The 24,931-nt window shown below is 58.0% G+C and overlaps 1 protein-coding gene across 1 annotated transcript; it reads left to right on the top strand.

Annotated features, from left to right (window-relative positions):
* Positions 1-522: 522 nt before the first annotated feature.
* On the top strand, positions 523-24,740 carry STRA6 (signaling receptor and transporter of retinol STRA6). The gene is made up of 20 exons (XM_049613857.1): positions 523-652; positions 2,269-2,307; positions 4,318-4,501; positions 7,979-8,045; positions 8,359-8,444; positions 9,632-9,771; positions 10,402-10,425; positions 10,617-10,783; positions 12,103-12,225; positions 14,381-14,448; positions 14,626-14,702; positions 14,974-15,035; positions 15,986-16,148; positions 19,261-19,336; positions 20,346-20,479; positions 21,608-21,725; positions 21,809-21,910; positions 22,621-22,784; positions 23,048-23,197; positions 23,811-24,740. The coding sequence occupies exons 3-20, from the start codon at positions 4,389-4,391 to the stop codon at positions 23,957-23,959; spliced, it is 1,983 nt and encodes a 660-aa protein (XP_049469814.1). The 5' UTR covers positions 523-652; positions 2,269-2,307; positions 4,318-4,388; the 3' UTR covers positions 23,960-24,740.
* The last annotated feature ends 191 nt before the right edge of the window (positions 24,741-24,931 follow it).

The raw sequence follows: 24,931 nt of genomic DNA, 5'->3' as shown, positions 1-24,931 counted from the left end.
TCTCTCAAAAATAAATAAACTTTTTTTTTTTTAAAAAAAAAAAAGCCAATTCCAGTGGGTAGGCTGTGGACTCTGCCACCAGGACTTTGGAGAAATTCTTCAGGAGCACATCATTACCATCCTTCTCTTCTCATTACATTTCCTGGCAAGCTTGCAGTCTGGTCAGGTGACATCTTTCCTAACATCTTGGAGCCAACCCTCCCGTTTTACAGATGCAAGCGCCAAGCTCTTCCAGCTCCAAGCCGAGGAGGTACTTTGGGCTCAAGGAGTGGGGTCCCTCTCCCAGCCTGAGCCATGTGGCCACCCAGAAACCATGGATCTTCGACCCGGTCTGCCTCCCTCTCTACCCCCACCAGAGTGAATGGAGAGGCTGGGGACCAGGAGGGTGGCTAGAAGACAACGGGGGACACTTGGGTAGTCACAGCCTCTGTGGCTTTGACCTTCTTGTTACAGCCAGTGCCTGGTGTGCTAGCTCTACATTCTTGGGCCATGAAGTCATTGAGAGCAGTGAATAGTGGCCTTGGGGAGAGGAGAGCCCACAGTCAAAGAATCTCCAGGCTGGTAGCCCCACCCCTCCTGGGGCAGAGGCAGGGTTGAGACCCAGAGAGGCCAAGAGAACACTCAGGATCACACAGCCAGCCCCAGGGCTCAGGTAGGCTGCCTCCCCAACCAGGGCATTTCTCTTTGCTATATAGAAACTGTGTTCTTTCCTCCTGGGCCTGCTCCTGCCTGTTTCCAGCACGGCCCTGATCAAGGTACTGGGCACCAGGCTGCCTTCTGTCAGCTGTGCCCACACCCAAGGAGAGGGACAAAGCTCGCAACTTCCTCACCTCCGGTTAGGGCCTCCCTGAAGACGGTCTCTGCATCTCCCTGGTGAGGAGGGAGGTGATATCATGGGCACTGGAGTAGCCCTGGTGGGGAGAGGCCACTGGAAGGCATTAACTGGAAGTCCCTTTTGGGGAGGGGGCAGGGTTTGGTTAGGGGAGAGGTACTGTGGGGGAGGCACCAGGCCTGGGCTCTGCAGGGCCCCTCCCTGCCAGTGTAGCTGCAGCCCCCGAGGTTGAGAGACACTCCTTCAGGCAGCCTGGATGTCTTTCCATCCAGGTGCCCAGCTGGGTACCCCTCTCTTCGTCCAGGTCTCTGCCCCAAGGTCACCTCCTCACCAGGGCTTTCCTGACCATCCAGCCTAACGCAGCCAACTGCTGTCTGTGTCTCTTCTCTTGTCCCAGTTTATTTTCCCTCTCAGCACTCATGACACGGCCGTCTCGCCACTGCCCCGGTACACGTTGGCTTCCCTGTCTCGCTCATTGCTACATCCTCAGTCTGTAGAACCTTCCCCGGTGCATAATCAGCATGCAATCCACCTTTGTTGGCTAAATGAATGGATGAACAAACCAGACCGGGGAGGCTCCCTCCAGGGAAGGAAACGGTCTCTGAAAGGCAAGATGGTCCAGTTATGAACATAGAGGGAATGAGCTCCCCATCACAGACTGGACTCCAATTGTTGGAGGTATCATGATGGGGATTTAAGAGCAGATGGGACTTAGGTGCTCTCTAAGCTGGGGGTCCAAAACTCCTCAGCAGTGAAGGGAGTGCGGGGCTCTGGTGTTGGAGTAGAGAGTTCTGCAAAGCCTGGCTGGAGAAATAGTGGCCCGCCCCGGACAGGCCCCTGGGGGAGTGACGGTCACTAGAGCAAGCCATGGCTTTGCAAACCCAGTTTATAAAGGCATTGTCACCGGAGAGCCCCATACTGTGCATCAGCAGAATGAGGGAGTAAGAAGCAACTGAGGCAGAGCCCTGCCCCCAGGACATCACAGCCAGGCCTGGGAGGCTGGATTCACCCCAGGTTCCTGGGATCAGACAGGAAGTGTGGGCTCCCTCATCGCATCACACAAAGTGCCGACTCTGTTCTGCGTCAGCTGACACTGACAACTCTGTGGGGTGGGGCGGGAGTTCTGAGCCGTCTTCCTGGAAGAGGGGCCATTTGGGAAGGAGGGGGAGCGACCGAGGCTGACAGAGAACTCGGGCCCTAATCCTGGAAAGCCTTGTGGGCCTGGCTATTAAATTTACATGGGGAGTTTTTAGGATTTCAAGCTCTGTCTCCTCTGAGCCTCCCCCAGGGCTGTTCACTCTATCAGGAACACACTTCCTTCTACCCCCACTCCCACCCTCAAGACCCCCACTCTCCGCTCACTTTTTCCTTGCCCTCAGATCTCCACAGAAAGGTGTTGTTTTTTTTTTTTTTTTTTTTTTTTTTTTTTTTGTCAGGAATCCTCCACTTTTCCGGACCAAATTCAGTTTCCTCTGGTACACATCAGAGCATTCTGTACCTTCCCTTTGTAGACAGGAAGACTCAGACTCCAGGTTATTTACCCGCTTGTCCCCTCCGCACTGTAAACTCTCACATCCCAGGGCCCAGAATAGTGCCTCCACTTAGTCATTGTTCAATGAATTTTTGTTAAAAGAATAAATGAGGGGTGCCTGAGTGGCTCAGTTGGTTAAGCGACCAACTTTGGCTCAGGTCATGATCTCTCGGTTTGTGAGTTCGAGCCCCACGTTGGGCTCTGTGCTGGAAGCTCAGAGCCTGGAGCTGCTTCGGGTTCTGCGTCTCCCTCTCTCTCTGCCCCTCCCCTGCTCATGTTCTGTCTCTCTCTGTCTCTCAATAACAAAATAAAAACGTTAAAAAAAATTAAAAAAAAAAAAAGAATAAATGGATGGGGGCACCCAGGTGGTTCAGTTGGTTAAGCGTCCAACTCTTGATTTTGGTTCAGGCCATAATCACAAGGTTCGTGAGTTTGAGCCCTGCATCGGGCTCTGTGATGACAGTGCAGAGCCTGCTTGGGATTCAGTCTGCCTCTGCCCACCCCCGCCCCGCCCGCCCCTTCCCGCTCCCCGTCTCAAAATAAATAAACTTACAAAAAATAAAAAGAATAAATGGATGAATGCCTTTAAAAAAAAATCCTGTTGAATGAATACCTTAGCTGGGGAGGGCCATGTCCCAGGACCCCTCTGGGGTATTGGAAAGACAGGGACCTTCAAAGGTTCAGAGGGCCTGACCCCCACCCTGGGACAGGGGCCTGAGAACTGTTCTCTGTCTTTATCTACATCTTGCCTCCCTTCTGAGCTGGGGCCAGGAGCGGGAGGGGAGCTGGCCAGGGGTGCAGCCTCTCAGGGGAGGGAGGATGCAGAGGAAGCCCCAGCCTCTGCCAGGCCCTGCCTCCCTTACCCTCACCCCACAGCCTGGGAGGAGCAGGAGACCGGAGGGACCCTTCTCGCATACTCGCATACTCGTGGGTCTGGTTTGTGTTTAAAGGACTAATCTCCGCCTTGTGGGGGTGAGTTATCTCCTTGTGAAATCAAGTTGGAGAAACTAGAAGGGTTTACCAGTGAGACACATATTGCCTCCTTCATGGAACACCAGGAGAAGGAATGGCTAGACTCCCCCTCCCCGCCTCCACCCCTAGCCCAACTCCAGCTGTCTCCTTGGGTTGCAGGACGCTGGGCTTGTGTGTAACTGGTGCGCTGCAGTTACAGTGGGCAAAGCTGTGGGCCCTTCGGGGCAGGCGCTGGGGGCAGGTATGTGTGTGTAGCCAGGTGCCCGCCCGACCCTCCTGGCCGCACCCCTGCAAGGTGGAGCTGGGGCCTCCTGCCCCGGGAGGGGGACTTTGTCAGGACCATGATGGGATCCCATCGGGAGGGCCAAGGGAGCCAGAGACGGGCAAGCTAAGGCTGGGCAGGGGGAGGGTGGAGTGGTATCTCGAGGGAGCCCGAACAAAGAGGGGGATTGGGTTCAATCCCTGAGGGCAGAAATGACCTGGAGCTCAGCTGGGAGGGTCCAGGCTGTTTAGGCCTGCCTGCTGCCCGCCCACCCTTTCATCTCTGCAGCTCCTTCCTCCCTGCCCTTCCTTGAGTGTGTGTCTGTGGGTAGGTCTGGGTGGCTTTGGGGAGGGGGAAGGAAGGGGGGGTTCTCCGTGGGCAGCTTGGATTGGACAAACTTTCTTTGAAAATGGTCCTTTGCACAAAGGCTGGGGGTCAGACCGACAGGTGCTCCAGCAAGAACCTAAGGACCCTGAGGGGTGCATTCTTCCCAAGGGGATAACTATCTCCAGCAGGAACGGGCAAGACGGGGCGGGAAGGGACGGGAAGGGACGCAAAAAGCCCTTCCCCTTTTCCCGTGCCAGCCTGCCCTGGCCCTCTCTCCCAGACAGACTTTTCCAGAGAGCTAAAAGCAAGAAACTAACCTTTAGGATTAAAAAGAAACGTTTTTTGTTTGGGTTTCTTTCTTTCTTTCTTCCTTTTTTTTTTTCCCCTCCTAAGCCTCTTTTCATATCGGTGGTGGCTTTTTCCCTGACTTGTCTGGGGGCGGGGGCAAGGAGAAAGGCCAGAGAATGTCGTCCCAGGCAGTGGGGAACCAGACCTCCTCTCAAGCCACGGATGACTACTCCTATGGCAACTGGTACATCGACGAGCCCCAGGGTGGCCAGGAGCTCCAGCCAGAGGGGTAAGTTGGAAGCCCTGGCTCTGTCCACCAGGAGGGTGGGGTGTGGCCAAGGTCACCGGTGGGGGGATGGGGAAGCCCCTGGGCCAGGACTGCTAAGATGAACCATGTCGCTCATTTGCTGTGTGACCCTTGGCAAGTTACAGCCTCTCTGGGCTTCAGACCCTTGTTACATGGGAATAACAGCCCTTGCCCTGATGTTGGTACTTGAGGGGGACCTGGGCTGGACTGTCACTTACAAAGCACCCGTGTGGTTTGTTAAAAATACAACCTCCTGGGCCCCATCCCTGCAAATTCAGATCCTGCCAGTCTGGGGCGGCTCCCTGGGTGACTCCAGCTGGGCTGGAGAGTGAGTGCTGGGTGAGTGGTTGAGGGAAGTTGGGCCTGCCTTCAAGGGGTTACTGGTTCCTGTGGTGACCATCTGGGGCGTGGTGTTCACAAGTGTCAGGTTCTCTGGGCAGGCCAGGGCAGGGGGAGACCTGAGGAAAGAAAGTCCTTGAGGAAACATACCACCCTGTTGCCTTTGGCTGGCTCTGAGTCTCCATGAAGATGAGGGGGTCCTTTCGTTTTTGCAGGAGTGCTCAGGCGAGCCCAGGGGCAGGGGGCAACCACAGCACGGTCAAGTGCGGCCAGAGGACTTGCCAGCCCCTCTCTTTGTTGAGTCTGAGCACCCCGGCAGAGGGGCCGGGGTTCCCTGGGCCCCACAGGCCGCCGAGGACTCCTCGCCTGTGTGGGCCCCAGAGCCCTGTTCTCCCCTTCCTGTTCCTGGCCCTGGCCCCAACCCCCACCCCCCCTCCTCTGTCTGAGGGCTTACAGTACTGGAAAGGTGAGGCTGGGGGGGGGGGGGGGCGGGGTGCGGAGCCAGATGTATACACATCTGCTCTCCATCAACAGTGGAAACTGGAGAAGGAGACATGCCTGTGTGCCTCCCCAGGGGCTGGGGTTTCGGCTGGGCCAGGCTTGGGTCACCCAGCAGGGACAGAGGCCCCACCCAGGCCTGGGGGAGGCTGCTGTTGTTTGGAGCACTCAGGATGCTGGCCACCTGGTCAGCAGTTCCGCGGTCAGCAAAGGGTTTCCCACCCCCTTCCCAAGCTGATCTGGACAGCCTGTGGGCTCCCCTCATCCCTGCTGCATATTTTGGGGGCGGGAGAAGTAGCAGAACGGGGAGGGGCCCAGGAACCCATGAGCGCACAGATCCTGACTTGGGTTAAGACCTTAATCTGCAGCTGAGTCCTTGGGAGCCTCAGGGCCCCGGGGGATTGGTTGGGGCCGGGGTCTTCAGATATGGCTCAGAATGAAGTTGGGCACATAGCAGGGCCTGCGTGACGGGGAGCACTGCCTGTCATGTGCGTGGCATCTGGGATTTGCAGCTCCCTCCTCCCACCGCAGGGAAGAATGAGGAGGTTTGCTTGAGTCGACTTACTTGGCCAATCCAAGTCTAGTTGCTTGTCCCCCAAACCCCACCCCCGAAGGTGGAAGCTCAGGGGAATCCCAAGGAGATGAACTTGGGCTCACTTCTCCTTGAGTGAGTCAGACACCCCAGGGAGATGGTGCACAAAGCTTTGAGGAGTTCCTGATGGTAGTCCCCCTTGGCACGTCAGTGTGCCCCAACAGGCTGGGGTTGGGGCTGGTGGGCACTGGTGACAGTGGCTGGCTGGACTCAGTCTCCTGGTCACACTTAGCCAGGGGCCCTCATGGTAGAAAAGCTTGGGGGGTGGGCGGTGAGTCTGATGGGGTGAGCTGTGTCATCTGGGGTCTTCTGTGGGCACAGGACTGCTCCAAGTAAGCCGAGCTGGCCCTTTCCTACCCCCCCGGAGCCCCTCTGACCCGGTTGTGTGCCCATGTGTTATCCCCTCCTCACCAACACTGACCTTCTCAGCCAGAGCCTGGGGACACAGATGCCTGTGGCAGCCGTCCAGGATGACACTCGCCTCCCCCGCCCCCTCACTTCAAAGGGGAATTGGAGGCTTCCCTCCTGGCCTGCCTCCCAGCAAGAGGCCAACACCAGGCCCTTCTGCTGTGGCGGTGCGGGGAGGGTATCAGGCCCCCACATCAGCCAGCCAGCCTTTCCCTCCCAACCCAGAGAGATGTGCTTGCCTTTCCCTCTGAGTGGGGCCCTTTGTAGGCTCAGAGCCTAACGTCTAGGAACAGCGGTCTTGCCCCTCTGCTTCAGTGTCCTCACCACTGCAGTCTGACCTCTGTCCCTGAGTGTCTGAGACCCAGCCTGGGCTTCCTTGGCCACATGTGATTCTGGTCCTCACCTCTCATCTTGGAATAAGGCCTAGAACTCAGCGGTCATTCTGGAAACTCCCCTTCCTTCTACTATCCCGTCTCCAGGCGTGTACCTCCTTCCTCCTACACACCTCTGAGACGCACCCTGCCATCCCCCTTCCCCAGCCACGGCTTGTGCTCAACTGTTTGAAAATGCCGATTCTCAAAGATTTTTGATGTACGGAAATGACCATTTCATACGGTTCAACTTAAAACCTCCTTCCATGCTCCTTACCTCTCCCGCCTGGTCAGATGTGGGCGTTGGAGCCAGGTGACCTCAGTTCGAATCCTTGCTCTGCTGCTTTCCTGTGTGATTTGGGCAAGATACTTAGCCTCTCTGAGCCTTGGTCTCCTTGTCTGAACAAGGGGGATAATGATAGCACCCACCTCTTAGATAATGCCTGAGTTAAGACAGGGAACAGACAGCATCTGGCACTTAGTCAAATTCTTTGTAAGTGCTACTTGCTGCTGTTGGGATTCAAATTGAATCACAGAAATCTCCCCAAATCCAGAACAACTGCCCTGTTCAGACACCTCAGTGGCTCCCTAGTGCCTCTCACGCCTGCTGCGACCTGCTTCTGGCCTGCCCTCCCCCCTGTAGACTGTAAACTGAAAGTGCCTGGCCCCAGCCACACGGTCTGCTGCCTGTCACTCGGCTGCCTCATGTTCCTTCCTCCACACGGAGCTACTTTTCCCCTTCTTTGCCTCAGCAGGCGCTAACCATCTTTTAAACTCAAATCAAAGGGCCAAATCATAGGGCCAAACACTTGATTGCTTGACCCAGGCAATAACGTTCAACCACTGTGCCGAGAAGAGAGGTCTATGAGGGCTGGAGCAGTCAGGGAGGCTTCCTGGAGGAGGGAGGAATGAAGTGGGCCTTGAAGGATAGGAAGAATGTGGGTGAGAAAGAAGAGCGGTCCAGGTCCAGCTGGCCCACTCTGTTTCTCCCATGTTTTCCCCTGGGAGCCCCCTGTCTCCTTCAGCGCTGTAACCTCAGAGCTTGGCACGGGGCTGGCACACCACGAGGGGTGTGAAAACCCTGGAGTGACCCTGAGAAGGTGGAACTGGGCACGCTTGTGTAGGAGAGACCGGAGGGTTGAGGGGGGTGGTGGGTGGAGCCCCAGGGTAGACCGCCTGGGACCCCGACCCTGGCTGCACACCCAAGGGAGTCCCTACACGGCCCTGACCCAGCCTTCCCTCGCTCTGCAGGGAAGTGCCCTCCTGCCACCCCAGCGTGCTGTCCGGCCTCCTCCACGCCTGCCTGGCTGTGCTGTCGGTGAGTCCAACCTGAGTCCGGACTGGCTTGCAACCGACTGCCAGGCCGGGCAGGGGCTCTTGCGTTCCCTGCTGAGGCTGGTGAGGGGGGACCCCGGGAGCTCTCCCAGGGTGAGGACCCCAACCAGGATGCAGCCAAGTCCAACCTCTCAGACTTTGGCCACCTCTCTCTGGCCAGGCCCAGTATGCCTCATGCTTGTGCCCTGGGGGAAGGGGAGGGAGGGGGCGTCCTGGGCACTGAGGCCAAGCCCTCAGACTCAGCCCCTCAGGGAAAGGCCTGGGCACCCACGTCCTGCTCTGTGCTCTCCTTTCAGATCCTTGTGCTGCTGATGCTGGCTGTGCTTGTGAGGCGCCGCCAGCTCCGGCCCCGCTGCGGGCACGGCAGGCCTGGACTGCCCAGGTTGGTGCCAAGGCCTGGGCACTCCCACTCAGGTGGCCCGGCTGACAGGAGCCACTCTGGGAGCGTGGTGGTTTATTAGGTACCTAGACGTCAGCTCAGGTCTCGGTGACGTCCCCATCCTTTCAGCCTGGGGGCTCTCCCTACCCCTACCTGGCTCTCAGTTTAGTCACGAGCCCCAGAGGGAAGTGGGGGGGACCCGCTCAGGCCCACCTGCTCCTGTTCCAGGCCCAGGGAGACACAAACCTAACAGGGCCCGGCTCCAGAATACATTTCCTCAGACGGCCCATGGTCTGGACAGGGGATGCCCATGAGGGTTCGTTTCTCTTGAGGGTATCACCAGACCCCGATGTTTAAAGGCAGATCATGAGAGGCTGATCTCCAGTCCCTGTGGCTAGAACTTTCTTCCCCTATCTCCTTTAGTCCTGTGACCCCAGAGCCTGGGACAAGGATGGCCCTGAGGAGATGGGCCTGGGCAGGCTTATATGGGAGAGACCAAAGTGTTGGGGGAGGTGGTGATGGGAACCCCAGTGTAGACAGCCTCGTTCCCAGGCCAAGACCACAGACCCAGGTGGGTCCTGCCATGATGGTTTTGGGGAGGACTAGCCTGGGGTTTCTGTCACTGGTGGGCCCAGGAAAGAGCTTGTGGGCTTGGAGGGAAGAAGGAATCAGGACGGAGCTCTCGAGGCATGAGGTGAAGCTGGATGACAGAAGCGGAAGGTCTGAGAGGCCTGCCCTGAACCCAGAGGGCCAGGGCCTGGGACGGCTGTGCCCGCTGTCTGCCCTCTGCCCCGGGCCACACCCAGGCCGGGGCGGTGGCTATTGCACAAGGATGTTGTGACTCTCCGAGCTCTCTGAAGGTTTGCCAGCCCAGACAGACTGATTTGTGTGGAGGCAGCTGTTTCCCGGAGCTTCCAGGGTGGGCGGAGGGAGCGGTGCTCTGGCTTGTTCCTACTGTGTGTATGTGTATCAGCGGGATGTCCTGGAGTCCCTTTGCCACAAGGCCCAGAACTTGGTACACAGCAGGCACCCCACAAACACGTGTGGGATGAATGGGTGATGGGGCCTCAGTTTCCATCGGGAAAGTTTCCACCTTTACCTCCCCGGTTTATGGAACGTGGCACAAGGGAATGGGGGGTGGGGGACAGGGCCTGAGTGACTCCCTCCTGTCCTGTCCCTGTCTGCGCCAGCCCTGTGGATTTCTTGGCTGGGGACAGGACCTGGATGGTGCCTGCCGCTGTCTTCACGGTCCTCTTCAGCTCCTTGTGTTTGCTGTTCCCCGCCGAGGACCCGCTGCCGTTCCTGACTTTGGCCTCATCCACTAGCCGAGGTACCCAGTGCAGCTGAGGCCCTGGGGCTAGATCGGTGGGATGCACCGGGTGGGAATTCGGAGCATGGGGCCGGGCCCTTCTGTAGCGAGTCAGGTAGCCCCCATCCGAGTCGTAAGCCACTGCCCGGAAGATGCTGACCCGCTAAGCTCCCAGCTGCTCCCACAGTGCATGAAACCTGCCCTTTGTGGGTCCCAGCTGTTGGGTCACTACCGCCCTGTCCGCCTCTTCTGTTCTTGTGCAAACCCCACCCCCAGAACAGCACAGGCTGAATCCCCCAGGCAGCCCAGCCCTCTGAGAACGGAGGAGAGTGGGGAGAAAGCAGGAGGGGTTCTGGAGAATTGAGAGCTGGGCTCAAAGAAGCGAGGGTGCAAAGGGCAGCTGCCAGCAAGAGGGGCCACTGTCCTCAACCTGATCTCTTCAGATCAACCAGTCCTCACAATGACCCTGCAAAGGGTGGGTAGTAGCCCCATCTCACACAGGAGGACCCTGAGGAGGGTCCGGGAAGGGAAAGGTAATAAAGTAGCAACTTTAAGTTTATTGACAGCTGACCAGGCACCTGTGCTAAGCGCTGTACATGTGTCTTCTCATGATGTCTTTGCTAATATACTACCACCATTTCCATTTTACAGATGGAGAAAGTGAGGCTCCCAGAGGTAACTTGCCCGAGATCACAACGCCGGTACTAGTCAGAACGTGAATTTGAATGTGGGCCTCTGGCTCACTGAACCAGCTGAGGGGCTCAGAAGGCGGAGGCAGGAGAGGGGTCTGGGGGGGGGGGGGCTGAACCCAGGCCCCACATCTGCCTTTCCAGCACGTGTCTCCCTCTGCCCCTCTTGCCTTCTAGGGCCCTGGAAGATACTCGCCCTGCTCTATTACCCTGCCCTCTACTACCCTCTGGCCGCCTGTGCCACGGTCAGGCACAGAGCCGCACACCTGCTGGGCAGCACACTGTCCTGGGCTCACTTCGGGGTCCAGGTGTGGCAGAGGGTAGAGTGCCCCCAGGCACCCAAGGTAACCGCGGACTCACAGCAGCCTGAGGCAGAGGGGCATGGAGGGCTGCGTGAACCAGCACGGCTCCTCTCCTCTTATCTATGTGCTGGGTTTCTCCGCTGCCTTCCACTGTGCACAGAACTCCACTCCTGTAAACACAGGCCCTTCCACACTGCGACGTCTGTGGGAAGAACAGGGGACGAGGCTGGGCCTGTCCTCAGCACCGTCTAGGAGGGCACAGAGAGGGGAAAGGGAGAGCCTGAAATCCCTCCATTATTGACTCCGCAGCCTTCCTTTGGTCAGGCTGGAGTGGGGGCGAGGAGTGATGGAGGAAGACAAGCCCCGAGTAGGGGGATGGTCTTGGAGGGTAAAAAGAGAATTCTAGAACCTCAGAAACTGGTTCACTGGCTGCTGGCTGGGGGTGTGACGCTGCCCCATCTAGAGCCCCAAGGGTGGAGCCAGGCAACCTGAGCTTGAACCCAGCTTCTTCTCTCCCTCCTCCCTCCTTTCCTTCCACAAACATATTTGAAACACATACTCCGTGCCAGGGATGTTTCCAAGCACTGGAATACAGCTGTGAACAGGACAGATGAAGTCCCTGGCATCCCAACAGTTGTCATTCCGGAAGGGAAGACACAATAAGTAAATATACAAAATGATGCCAGGTGATGCTAAGTGTTTTGAGGAAACCACATCACCATTCTGAGGCTCAGTTTCCCCCCTGTAAACGGAGTTGATAACACCAATCCTTCAGGGCAGAGATGCAGATTGGTTGCTTTCTTTGAGAGCTGGGACTTGACTGGTCTTTTTCACCACTCAGAGCCTGGCACCTACTGAGCTCCCGGTAAAAACGTATTGAACTAACAAATAAGTGAGTGAATACAGAAGGAGCCCAACCCTGGGAAGGTCTCGGTGCCGGGAGGTAGGGCATGTACTTCCTTGATGCCCAGGTCGCAATTGTACACAGACAAAATTAGGCCCTCTTCTAATTTTCAGGGGCCTGTGCCCAAAGCCCAGGAACAAAGGAACATAGAAAGCGGGTGTCCCCGGTTTCAGACCCCATTGCAAGGAGGAGGGGATTACATAGCTTCTTCTCTTGGCTCCTCCCAGGGCTGTGGGAGTCCGGGAACCCGGGGGAGGGTGAGCATCTCCACAGGGCCTCACAAGGGGAAGCGAGAGTGTTGGTGCTGAGTGGCCCAGGTAGGGGGTGGGCCAGAGGCCTCAGGCCACCCTCACGGCAGGTGGGAGTGAAACGGGAAGGGAAATTGATCCTGGCCTTCTGTTGGGGGAGGAAGGCAGGAGGTCAGTGTGTCTGGAAATCTGTCTGTCTGTCTGCCTAGATCTACAAGTACTACTCCCTGCTGGCTTCCCTGCCTCTGCTTCTGGGCCTCGGATTCCTGAGCATTTGGTACCCGGTGCAGCTGGTGAGAAGCTTCAGCCACAGTACAGGAGCAGGCTCTGAGGTAAAGGGGCAGGGCTGGGCTGGGCTTCTGGTCACACCCGACACCCTGAGCTCCTGCATGTCTGTTGGTGCCCTGTGGGCAATTGCGCTTCGTGTAGGGCATAGCACATAGCAGGTGCTCAGAAAATATTTGTTGAGTCACCAAGTGACTGGGTAGTCCCCCCCTCCCAGGGCAAAGGTTAGGCCAGGCCCTCAGCTTGCACCCAGGATACCTGGGGCACCCCGCCAGATGCACAATGGGGACCCAACAAAGGGAAGTGGACCAGAAGGCAGAAGTCAGAGCTCTGCTTCTGAGACACAGAGGCTCCAGGTGGAGAAATGAGAGAGGCCAGGAGCCGTGTGCCCACTAGGAGCCCTGCAGATGCCGACATGATTCAGGAAACACCCAGGGCAGAGTCGCTTCATGAATCAGTTCTAGGTTGGATATGGTTGGATAAAGGCAGATGAAGAGGTGAGCTGGAAGAACTGAGGCCGGGGTGGGGTTGGGGGGCGGTGAGGAGCCTCCTGGAGGAGGTAGGCTTCAGTAGAGGCCCTGAAGGACAGGAAGGATTTGGAGTAGGGAGAGAATAAGGAGAAGGTGTGCAGGTGTAGGAAAAGAGGAGTAAAGGGGCAGAGGTGGCTTGTGTCTGTTTCGTTCACACACAATTTGTAGCACTGGCCAGTTCTCAGCACACGATAGATACTCAACACATATTTGTGAAGTTTTTAGATCGATGGGTGGGTACATCATAACGAGAGAGAATTCTTACAAAACAAGGCAATCTTATTAGGAAGCTTTCTAAGCACCTACCAAGTGTCAGGCCCCAGGCGAGGTACCCTGGACTCAGAGCCACTGACTTGTGTCTGACCTCCAGGAGCTCCCAGTGCCCTGGGGGGATTCAGGCAGCAACAAATATTCACAGGGCAATGTGAGAAGTACGGGGCCCATCCCCCAGCCATGGGCTAGCATGGAACTGGGGGGTCAAGGACTCTTCCTGGTGGGGGAGGAGAGGAAGAAAACCATCCCGCAGAGGCCCTCAGGGGGAGGGGGACAGACTCAGGAAAGGTTGGGGACTCAGATGCCGAAAGGGCTTGGTTAACCCTTCAGTTGGGGAAGGTGAAGGCCAGGCTTGAGGTGGCACGTGGGACAGACAGTAGGGAGGTGGCTGCTATACAGACCGTGGGTGTGCGCGCGTGTGCAGGGGATGGGGCGCGGTCATGGGGGTGTGGCAGGCAGCTGGCCCATGGGCCTGGAGCTCTGGAGAGGGGCTGGGACTGAAGCTAGACAGGGAGCCAAGGTCCCAAGGACAGAAGGGGAGTGAGGCGGGAGAGGCTGGGTGGGCTCAGGTTCTCTAGTGGCCGCCCTGGGTCCTCCGTGGGCCCGCCCGACTCTGGGTTTGGCTCTTACGTGGTAACACTGGGCACGTCTCTACCCTGCCTAGTCCCTTTCCTTCCCCCTCCAGGGATCTTCTCTGCCTCACCTCTCCCTCCATGCATGCCTTTCCTCTTGAGAAGTCCTGGGAGAAGTAAAATTCTCTTTGGCCCTGGGTCAGGGAGGTTTAAGCCTCAAAGAACCCAGTCAAGTTTCCAGCTGACCCACGCTTCCCTGGGTTTCAGGGTTGCCATGGCAACCTGTGACAGGCTTGCAGTCTCATGATCAGGGGCAGGGGCTAACCCCATCTTACCGTGGGCCTCTGCCACTTGGCAGGCCGCTTAAGGCCTGGGATGGGGCTTAGACAAATCCCGTGACCCTTGTGATCTCCCTGGAGTCGGAGGAGAGGCCTGGGGGATGTGACCTGGAATGGCCCCCTCCTGTGTCCTGGTCAGGGATGTGCCCGTGGGACATAGGTTCCCTTCTGCCCCAGTCTCAGCTAGCAGAGGCCTGTGGGCCAGGAGGGAAGCAGTGAGCAGTGGCTAAAGCAGGAGAGAGCTGGAGACAGACCTCAAGAAGAACTGCTCACACTGAGTATTTTTAGGAGACTGATAGTCTCATATTTGTGGAGGAGAAAGGGCAACTTAAGGGGGCACGGACCTCGCCCCCCAGGTCAGTCCTCTGCACCCTACTACAGGCAAGAAGCTTTCGTGGAGCCCACTGTGGTTCCTTGAGCCAGGGACCCAGGGATGGCTCCACGCCATCTCCAGGTCTCATCTGCTCGTCCATTTGTCTGTCTCCACAGGGGCTGCAGAGCAGTTACTCTGAGGAATATCTGAGGACCCTCCTTTGCCGAAAGAAGCTGGAAAGTAGGTGAGGTCCTAGGCATTCCCTGTGGGCCAGTGGGCAGAGCTGGTAGGCAGGCTAGTTTGGGGGGGCTGTCCCTGGGCAACATGGTGGGGCAGAGTGAGGAATAAACCAAACTCTGGGGCTGGGGCTCAGGGCAGGGGTTTCACCTGAGGGCACCTGCCTGCCTTGGTCTTTCCGCAGCTCCCACACCTCCAAGCACGGCTTCCTGTCCCGGGTCTGGATCTGCTACAGAAACTACATCTACACTCCACAGCGAGGTATGGAGTGGGGAGCTGAGGTCAAGAGTGGCAGGTGACCTCACCCATTCCTTGCACGAAACAGCTGCAGTGGGAGGCCGGCTCCCGTCCCCCAGAACCCCTGTCAGGAGGAACAGCCCCAGCTGGGGACAAGGGGAAAGCCCCTGGCCTGGCTTTGGTGGTCTAGGGTCCTGTAAGTCCTGGCCCTTTTTCTGGGCTCTTTGGGAGGGGTGGGGGCTCCCAGGCCTGAGTGGTGCTGGGCTTCCCACATCCCTCCTTTTGGCGACTGCAGGATTCCGACTCCCTCTGAAGCTGGTGCTTTCGGCCACCTTGACGGGGACAGCCATCTACCAGGTATGTCCTGCTCCTGCAGTGCCATTTGCCTCTGGACCCCTGCTCCCAACCCCCAAGCCTGGGATGGCACAGGCCCAGCTCAGCTCCCCCAAAGCCCAAACTACAATCCTGTCTAGCTGTTTCTGGACATCTTGGGAATGCTGGCTGACCCAGAAGAGAGGGGGTGTCAACTCCTACTGGGCTCAGATAGAGTCAGAGCATGAGTTCTGGAGTCGTACAAACATGGATTTAAACCCTGACTCCATCATTTGCCTCCTGTGTGACCTTGGGCAAGTTATTCAACATCTCTGAACCCATTAGCTCAGCTGTAAAATAGAGGAAATAGAATTACTTTCCTCTTTGAGCATTTGGGAAGTTTTAGGCAGATTTGGGCAGTTAGGAAGGAATATGTGTTTAAGAAATACGAAATACTCCCCTCCCACCCCCCCAGCACACCCCCAGAAAACCAAAAAGCCCAAATCCTGGGAGATAAGCAGGATTTTTTTCTCCATTTGACAGATGGGGGAAATTGAGGCTCAGAGAGGTGGATTTGACTTGGCCAAGTTCCTATTGCTAATACCTCACGGTAGCCAAAACGTGAACCCCGGTGAGCCTGGGCTCATCCGTATGAGACGCGGCTTTCGCCAACATGGGAAATTGGAAATTTCATGTTCTGAGGTTTAGATAGTTGTCCGAGAGACAGATGTGCACAGCTGTGCCGCTTGGAAGCACGGCTGCCGCCTGTTAGGCCAAAGTCAGATCTGCTCGCAGCGTGCGGGGTAGGGGCAGGAGGACGCCGCTCTCGGGGCAGACAAGAATTCTGGCGGGTGCTGGCCCTGTGGATGCAGCCGTGTGCCGCCGCAGTTTCTCCCCCGAAGTCTCCCTGCTGGCTCAGAAAACGCTTCTCCTGGGATGGCCGCCTGGTGTGAGCACGGCCAGGTCCTGGCACCTTCATTCTGGGGCTCTTCCAGGTGGCCCTGCTGCTGCTGGTGGGCGTGGTACCCACCATCCAGAAGGTGAGGGCGGGGATCACCACGGACGCCTCCTACCTACTGGCCGGCTTTGGGATCGTGCTCTCAGAGGACAGGCAGGAAGTGGTGGGGCTGGTGAAGCATCAACTGTGGGCTCTGGAAGGTGAGGCTTCCCCGGAGTCCCTGAGGGCCCGTTGGGGGGACCTGAGCCGGACACCCAAGCTCAGTCCCAGCTTGCCAGGGACATGCGGGGTGCTCGTGGGTATGTCTCTTCCTCTGTGTGGGTCTCAACTGCCTCCCCTCCAAACTGGGCTGGTTGCAGCGTCCAGTTCCAAGTCTCTGAGACCTGAAGGAGTCATCTCAAGCCCCTTGTCACCTTGTGTGGTGTCGCCCACCCTGGCTCCAGGGTGCGGCTCTCTGGGCATGGAGATGGGCAAGGCCTTGGATGTGTGGGCTGAAGGGACAGCCCGTTGAGCCTTGCTGAGGGTAGGGAAGGAGGAAAGGAGGCAGTGACGTGGGACACTGGGCCGGTGGGGTTGGGCAGGATGATGCTTTCTCTTCCTCAATCCCTATCCTCCTGGGCCATCTCCTTTCTCCTTCCCTCCCTTGACAATGAGCCTGTGGGCCGGGGAACCATACCAGCCTCCCCTTCTGGGGTCTGATGCCTCCTTTAGCCCTTAGTCCTGTCATCCACCTATACTACCTCCCAGGCCCTCCCAATAGCCCTGTGGAGGAGACTGAGAAGTGTCCCCCCTTGACACATGGGAAAGGATTCACTTGGGGGTCGCACAGCCAGGCAGAGTGGAGCTAAGAGAGTAATACAGTCTCCACCACCTTGAGCCAAGGCCTGGTGGTCAGGAGTCCTGGGCCTGCACCCTCTGCTGACTTGGGGGTCCTGGGCTGGTACGAGCGCCCTGGCTTCCGAGGAGGAACACGGGATGGTCGGAACTTAGGCTGCCAGCCTTGCAGGTGGAGGTGTGACTGCTCAGCAGTTGTTCCTGACTGTTAACATCATCCTTTCCCCGCAGACGAGGCATGCCGAGCACGGAAAGGGGCAGGAAGTGGGGGTGGGCAGAAATGTGTGCAGTCACCACTTCCTTCCCTGACCACCACTCCCACCACCTTCCTGAGCGTCTCTGCTCCCATTCGAGAGGCTACCCTGGACATGTGGCCCTACAAGTTGGACAGGTGACAAGTTCTAGGTGGGCTGAAAATGACGCCTCCAGGGAGATTTTCTAAGTTGGCTGCCACCTGGGCCACAGGCAGGAGCAGACGTGGCCCACATCGGCCCACATCCAAGGTCACAGCAGCCCTGTTAGCTCAGCCTCATCAATCTGCAGGAACAGGAAATGGAGGCTCAGAGTCAGGAGGCGACATGTCCAGGATGGTGGACTTTTTCTACTCACCACACTGGCATTCACAATCACCTGCTGCAGCTTCCAAGCCTAAATGCTTCCACTTTGGATCTTGTTGGATTCAGGGGCCAAACAGAGCAGTGTTTGCTCTCCTAGTCCGCAGATGAGGAAAATTGAGGTCCAGGAGGGTCCAGAGCTATGTCCAAAGCCACTCAGTAAGCCAGGGATGGGACTGAGATTATATGCAGGCTCAGGGGCCCTTTGGTCTGTGCTTAGCTTGAGGAGCTAATGTCTGCTGAACCCCGAGACCCTATTTTCCGGCTGCCCACTGGGCACCTGGACCATAAGCCTAGCATCGCTCACAGAGGGCCCTGCCGAGTCACGTGGACTAGATCAGACAGCTCAGATGGAACTCCTGCTCCATCACTTAAAAGCTGTGTGACCCTGGGCAAGCCACTTCACTTCTCTGGACTTGACTTTCCCTACTGCAAAACAGGTGTTAAAGCTACAGAGGCAGCCTTGTCGCTGAGGCCCTCAACCCAGTGGGGGGAAGACCGATCTATCTGGGGGGAGGAAGCAGAGAGCAGGAGGATTTTGTGGGTACCAGGATTTGGAGAGACTCAGGTTTGGAATGAACTGAGGAAGAAAGGAGCGGAGGTAGATGGCCAGGCCTGGGGCCAAGGGGGCTGCCTTCCCCCAACCCCCCACGTTAACCCATTCACTCACCTGCACAGGCTCACAGACAGGCCCCTCACCTGGCAGAAGGTGGTCCAGAGCGCCCTCTTGTTGGTGCTGAGCTGGCTCCTGAAGGACAAGAGGAGCAGGACAGAGCTGCATGTGCCTAGTGCTTTCTTAGGTAGCAGTTGTTCTCAAGCCTGGCTGTGCCTAACAATCACCTGGTAACTTTTTTTAAAATCCCAAGGCTCAAGCCGCTTGCCAGACTCCTGAAACTCTGAGGGTGGGGCTCAGCCTCTATGACTGAACAAGCCCTCCTGGTGATTCCGACACCAGCCTAACTTCAAGAAGTTAGCAGGCCCTCAATACCTGTCGGTGGCCTGGTTGATTTCAGTCAATGGCTGATTGAAATGGATCATTAAGGCTCTATCTTTGCGCAGCCCCCAGTGCTGTGGCTCTCAACCCGGGCTGCATTCAAAAGCCAAGGACTGGGTCCCACACCCAGAAATTCTGATTTAATTGGCTTGGGGTGCAGCCGGGGCCACGAGGGGTTTTAACAGCTCCGGGTGGTCGTGCTGTGCTGTCAGTGCAGAGACCCACCTCTCCGACACCTGAGGCTACAGGGAACAAGTGCCTGCCTCTCCTTGTGTGTTTGCTCCTGCTCCCCAGTCTCTGGATGGAACACAGACACCAGGAACGCTTCCCTAGGGTGACTGATGCGATCAGGGGGCAGGCACGCCGGGCTGATTCTGGGTCTGCTTGGAAACAATTGCAGGTCTCAAGCCATCACTTCCCAGTGGTGCAACTGGTGGGTCAGGCCCTCTCGCTGAGCCTCAGCCCCCTGGTCAGCCCAGTACCCCTTCCATGGGGTTGTTGTGAGGGTGCAGACTGAGGCTGGGTGTTGATGGAGGGCAGGAGGCTTGCAGCCCCCAATCCCTGCTAGGCCTGAATGCAACACGCCGCAATGGAAGCAGCAAGACAGATGTGAAGACCAGGTCTGCAGCCTCAGAGCTGGCCTCTCCCTGTCCTGGCCGCCAAGTCGCTGGGCAGGAGACCGCTGAGAATGTTGACTTGCACTGCATCTGAGAACAGGGGGTGGGGTGGTGGGGGGGTGGTGGCAAGGGGTCTCCACTCAAGGCGGAGCGTGGGTGGGGGGCAGGGGTGACTCCTACCCGGGCCCCGCCCCGGCAGCAGTTTGGGGGCCCCGGGGAGGCCGTCCACTTTGCTCTCTCTCTCCCCCTTCAGTTTGCTACATCTCGGCCTTGGTCCTGTCGTGCTCACTCACCTTCCTCATGCTGATCCGCTCACTGGTGACACACAGGTCAGTGGCAGGCTCTGACTCCCCAGTGCAGCTGTGGGGAAGAGGTGCAGGAGCCCTGAGCCAGGAGGCCTGTGGGGAAAGCCCTGGGTCTGGGAAGAGGGGAGAGCCACTGCAGGCCCAGGTGGTCACTGTGTCCGCCTGCCTAGCTGCCCTGTGGTGGGTGGAGAAGGCGGGGCCTCGCCGTGCCCACCCTCCTGGGCTTCCTGTCTGGTGGGAGTGATACAGGGCTGGAAGACCCCAAGCTGGGGTGTGGACTTTGCCCTCTGAGAAGGGACCACCTGGGTGGGCTGGAAGGCAGCCTGGGAAAGCCGGGGGTTGGAAGAGGCAAGAGATGGGGGAGGAAGGGTGGCCAGAGGCAGTGTCAGAGAACAGTGTCAGAAACAGGGGCTGGAGTGAATCTGCCACATGCCAGCGTGGCTGTGGAGGTGGCCCGGCTGGTGCTGGGGCGCTGAAGAGATTGTGATGGGCCATTGAATCCCAGACTGCCTCGCTTGCCAGCACACTGTGAGCTGTGAGCAGAGTGGGGAAGAAGGTTCTAGTTGGGAGCAGCGTGGGTGGGAAGGGGAGCAACGGCAGAGTGTGCATTTGCCAGGCCTCAGGGTTTTTACCCAGGGATCTTTTCCCACAGGGTTGGCCCTACTTTGGCCGGCGTTCAAGGCCCTCAAGCCTCTGCCTGCCTGGAACCTTGCTTCCTGCGAGTCACTCTCCGTTCCTACAATCGTTTCCTCGCCTTTCTGACTTGGCTCAGGTTGAGCCTTCCGCCTGAACTCATCTCCCTCGATCTCTGCCTTGCACTAAAACTTACACTCATTCATCCTTTAAGACTCTACTCAGATACCACCTCCTCCAGGAAGCCCTGTCTGGCTCCCACAGCCCTTGGCTTTCCTGCCTGTGGCCATAGGTCGTAAGGAGACAGGGAATTCTGCCAGAGACTGGCCCAGAGGAGGACTTTAGGGAGTGTGTGTGTTCCCTGAGATCTCTGCTTTCCTCACCCCCTTCCCCCAACCAGGGTCAACCTGCAAGCTCTGTACCGAGGGGCTGCCCTGGACCTGGGCCCCCTGCCCCGGAGTCCCCACCCCTCCCGCCAGGCCATATTCTGTTGGATGAGCTTCAGTGCCTACCAGACTGCTTTTACCTGCCTTGGTGAGCACCCCCTTGCCCCCTCCCCCGCCCCAGCTGGGGAGGGGGGAGCTCTCAGCAGGTCTTGGCTGCCCTTGGGTGTCTACCCGTGCTGGGGCAAACTGGGGCGAGATCAACAAGAGGGACCCACCTTGCCTTCTCTGCCTTCTGGAGGCTCACTCAGGTTGAGGGAGAGGGGCAGGTACAGAAGCCCTTGGGGAAAGGATACCCCTCGCATGAGGATGGCCCCTCACTGCCACCAGGTGTTTACACAGAGGGTGAACCCAGGGCTGGAAGGTGGGAAGTTCACGGAGGCACATTCCTGCTTACATGAGGGTGGGTTATGCCACAGTGGGCTGCCTTGTGGAGATAATGAGATCCCTATCACTGGGGGTATGCAAGCAGGGTTCTGTGGTCATCGTTGGGGCTGCCAAGGGGGTCCTGCCCTGAGAGAGTTAGGTGAGGTTAATTTCTAGCACGTTTCTGATTCTCCCCACGGGCAGTGCAGTGAATAAAGCCCTCTGAAATGGGAGGGGGCTGGGGCCAGAGTGGCAAAAGCCAGGGCCTGATTTCCCTGCCTGCTGGTTCCTTCGGTCCTCACCTCCCCGGGGGAGGAGGAGAAGAATGACAAAGGAGAAAAGAAATTACTAGTGCAAAAAGTTGTAATTCCTCCTCTTGGTAGACTTTATACCTCCCAAGCTCTTTTAGACACATGACCTCGTGTAAACAAGTAGCCAGTTGTTTCCATAGACGAGTTTCTGGCATCAACTGTGTGCCAGGACTCTGGCCAATAGGAATGCAACACTAATTTAAAATGCAATCTTGTCCCCAAGGGCTTGGGGACAACTGGGGGGAAATAACGTTTGCAAAGCACTTTGTGGTTTTCAAAGAGTTGCCACAGACATTATACCATTGGATCCTCCCAGCAAGCCTGCTGAGGTAGGGGCCATGACCTCATTTGACCGAGGAAGAACCCGAAGTTCAGAGAGGTAAAGTAACGTGCTCTAGTTGGCACAGCTAAGGCAGCGGCAGAGCAGGGATCTGAAACCAGGTTTGCCCCATTCCTAAGCCCTTGGGTTCCTGGGAGTGCCAGGGTGGGCTGGGGTCCCACAGAGCCTGATGTCTGTCCCCCTGCACCTCCCTGTCCTGCAGGGCTCCTGGTGCAACAGATCATCTTCTTCTTGGGGATCATGGTCCTTGCCTTCCTGGTGTTCATGCCCGTGCTCCACGGCAGGAACCTCCTGCTCCTCCGATCCTTGGAGTCCTCATGGTGAGAGAGGCAAGGAGCTGAGGGCTCTAGGCCCACCGCCCAGAGGGCCACTAACAGTGACATCCTCCCCACCCCACCTGCAGGCCCTTCTGGCTGACCTTGGTCCTGGCCGTGGTCCTGCAGAACATGGCAGCCCACTGGATCTTCCTAGAGACTCGCCATGGACACCCAGAGCTAACCAACCGGTGAGGCAGCTCCTGGGCTTGTGGTCTCCTCAGGACCTCAGCCTCTTCTTCTTCGGGGTCTTTCCTATCGTGTCCTTCTTCCTCCACTGCCATCTCTCTCTTTCCTCTCGGGAAGCCCAGCGGAGGGTAGGAGAGCTTGACTTTCCCAAAGAGAAAGGGAACAGTGGCCCAGCCGACTCCAGAATACCTCTCTGCTCACCTGTCACAGTGCCAGAAATACTCCATGAGCCTTTCCTGCTTTGGGGATCAGCACCGCTCTCCCCTGGACCCTCTGTGTTCCCCAAAACCATGTGTCTCCCCCTTTGCAGGAAGGAGGTTAACAGAAACATTATTTCTATGTTAGATGGAAAGGCTGTGGGAGGACCTCAGCCCTAGGAGAGACTTGGAGTCAGCGGACAAGGGACCCAGAGGAAGGAGATGGGACACTGGGGTCACAGAAAGTTCCAGGACATAAGCCCCAGCTCTGCCATTGACAGCCTTAGCTAAGCCATCCAGTCTCTCTGGGCCTCAGTACCACCACCTGTCTCCCAGCGTGGTGGGGGGCAAGAGAGCAGGCCCAGCACAGGGCAGGGTGCTTAGAAGGTATACTCGATAAATGATAGGCAGTGAACAACAGCGGCTGTGCTTAGTACCTAGGTCTGACCCTGACCCCGAGGAAGGGGCTCGGTGGGGGAGGGCCAGCCTCAGCCTTTTCTCTCCCCCCACCCCAGGCGAGCGCTCTCCGCAGTCACTTTCTTTTTCTTCCCCATCAACGTGCTGGTGGGCGCCGTGGTGGCTGCCTGGCGAGTGCTCCTCTCTGCCCTCTACAATGCTGTCCACCTTGGCCAGATGGACTTCAGCCTGCTGCCACCTCGAGCTGCCAATCTCGACCCCGGTAGGGCCGCTGGGCAGGGGCCAGGAGCAGGGGTTGCTTAGGCTGTGCAAGCAGTGAGGGAGGCTCTGCCCCGAGCTAGTCCACGAGGGACTGTGGCAGGTGTGGGCGGGGGACCCACGGGCAGCGCAGGCGCCGTGCGCTCAGGGGGTCGGGGGGCGCGCCGGCAGGCTGCTCAGGACACTTCCGGTACGTGTGTTAGGGGTGGCGGTGGAGCGGGGCGGGGGGCTTCCTCCCCCAGCGCTGCCGTCCTCCACCCACCGTAGGCTACCACACATACTGCAGCTTCTTGAAGATCGAGGCCAGCCAGTTGCATCCAGCCACGACAGCGTTCTGTGACCTGCTTCTGCGAACACAGCGGCCCCAGCCTCTCCGGGGCCCCCAGGATGGCCTCAGACACGGGGAGGAAGAAGAAGGTGGGCCTTCCCCCTGGGGATGGCGGGAATTGAGCCCACCTTCGCTGAGGGACGAGGCATGCCCCCGCCCCCTGCCACACATAGGAAGTATGTACGACGTACAATGGAGTGAACCGCAGGAAAATGCTCACTTCCTCTCTCCCTCCGCTGCCGGCGGGAGAAGGGAAGTGAGCATTTTCCTGGTGCCTCTTGGGGTAATTTTTTAGCCTTGATCCCACCGCACACTGTCTCCCTCTGCTCGTTCCGTAAGAGTGCACACACACACACACACACACACCCTTCACACGCAGAGAATGAGAGGTCTTCCCCTTCCTTACTGCCCGGGAAGTTCGCAGTAGGGAGGTGGGTACCTAGCTGGCTGTCCCAGCCCTTCCTCCAGTCCCCTCCATAGAGCTGGCCCCTCTCTCTTCTGCCTGCCCCCTGCAGGACAACACCCTGAGCCTTTACAAACACCCCTCTGCAGCCCACACTTCTCCCAACCTCCTACCCTGGAGCCCCGGGGTCACCAGCCTCCCCAACAACACACATAAGGCTTTCAGACTGCTCAGGTTTGGTGCCAGAGGGGTTGGCTTGGTGTTTGCTGAGTGACTCACAGGAAGTCTCTCCCTCTCAGGGATACAGCTGCTGCAGACCAAGGACCCCGTGGCCAGAGGAGCAGGGCCCAGGGCCCGCCAAGGCAGGGCCCGCTGGGGTCTGGCCTACACGCTGCTGCACAACCCGGCCCTGCAAGCCTTCCGGAAGACGGCCCTGTCGGGGGCCTAGGTCAACGGAGCCCAGCCCCAAGGGTGCGGGAAGCCACCTTGTCCTTGTTTGTGCTGGGGTCCTCCCCTCCTCCCAGCCCACTCCCTCCCCAGTGTCCCCAGCGTCCCCGCCCCCCCCCAGGGCAGCCTCTCTGCCAGCAAGTTCCCCGGATCAGCGACCAGCATCAGAAGCCATGGGTCGCTGTGGTTGGATGGAGGTCTGCTCATACCAGGAGCTTCCAGAGGGCTCTGGTCTGCACCCTTTGTCTTGGGAAGCCAGCAAGGGCTCCAGAGGAAGTAATTGGTGGTGTAGGCTCTTGGTCTGGGAGCCAGTGGAACCGGGGAGGCCACATCCAGGCCCCTCCCTATGCTGGCTCTGCCACCAGCCTCAGCCTCACTGCGGTCTTCTCCTGCCTGGCCTTGGTGAGGTTCAGCCCAGAACAGCTTCACGTTCCAGCTCAGCCCCACCTCAGCCTTGGATCTCACCACCACGGAACCAGACACAGGGCTTCCTCTCTCCTCCAGCTTCCCCCTCTCCTCTTGGGGGGGCCTCGTGCCTTCCTGCGAGGCAGCCCAGGAGGAAGCCATGGGCTCCTACTGGGCAGCAAAGTCATGGCTCAAAGCAGGCCCCACACCGAGCTGGCCACACTTGAGAGCCTGATATTTTTGCAATTGGTATGCCTTTAGATATTATGAAAGGGGTTAGTGTGCTCCCTGTAATAAACTTGTCCCTGAGAAACAGTCCTCCATAGGAGGAGGGTACGTGGGGGAAAACTGCCCGTACTGCCAGTAAATCATGTATGGGGCTTGGGTGGGGTCGGGGTATCCTGGTCACATGTGGGGCTGGGTACTCCGTGCGGGGCAGAAGAGAACCCATAGCCATATCCTTTTGGGTGGTAGAGGGACTGGGGATCCTATGATGCCACCTCTGAACTATGTGGACATTGGCTTTGGAGGTAGGACTTCTCCTGGGTCCTTGAGAATGGGCAGGACT

The sequence above is a fragment of the Panthera uncia genome (assembly GCF_023721935.1).
Source record: "Panthera uncia isolate 11264 chromosome B3 unlocalized genomic scaffold, Puncia_PCG_1.0 HiC_scaffold_1, whole genome shotgun sequence".
Classification (NCBI taxonomy): Eukaryota; Metazoa; Chordata; class Mammalia; order Carnivora; family Felidae; genus Panthera; species Panthera uncia.
The sequence above is the reverse complement of the archived record's forward strand: the minus strand, read 5'-3'. Positions and strand labels throughout refer to the sequence as shown.

Bases quoted from the DNA above. Each gene is read 5' to 3' on its own strand.
- STRA6 (XM_049613857.1), top strand. From the start codon at position 4,389: ATGTCGTCCCAGGCAGTGGGGAACCAGACCTCCTCTCAAGCCACGGAT. The intron at 14,449-14,625 runs GTGAGGTCCTAG...GTCTTTCCGCAG, and splicing joins CGAAAGAAGCTGGAAAGTAG to CTCCCACACCTCCAAGCACG. The intron at 15,036-15,985 runs GTATGTCCTGCT...GGGCTCTTCCAG, and splicing joins CGGGGACAGCCATCTACCAG to GTGGCCCTGCTGCTGCTGGT.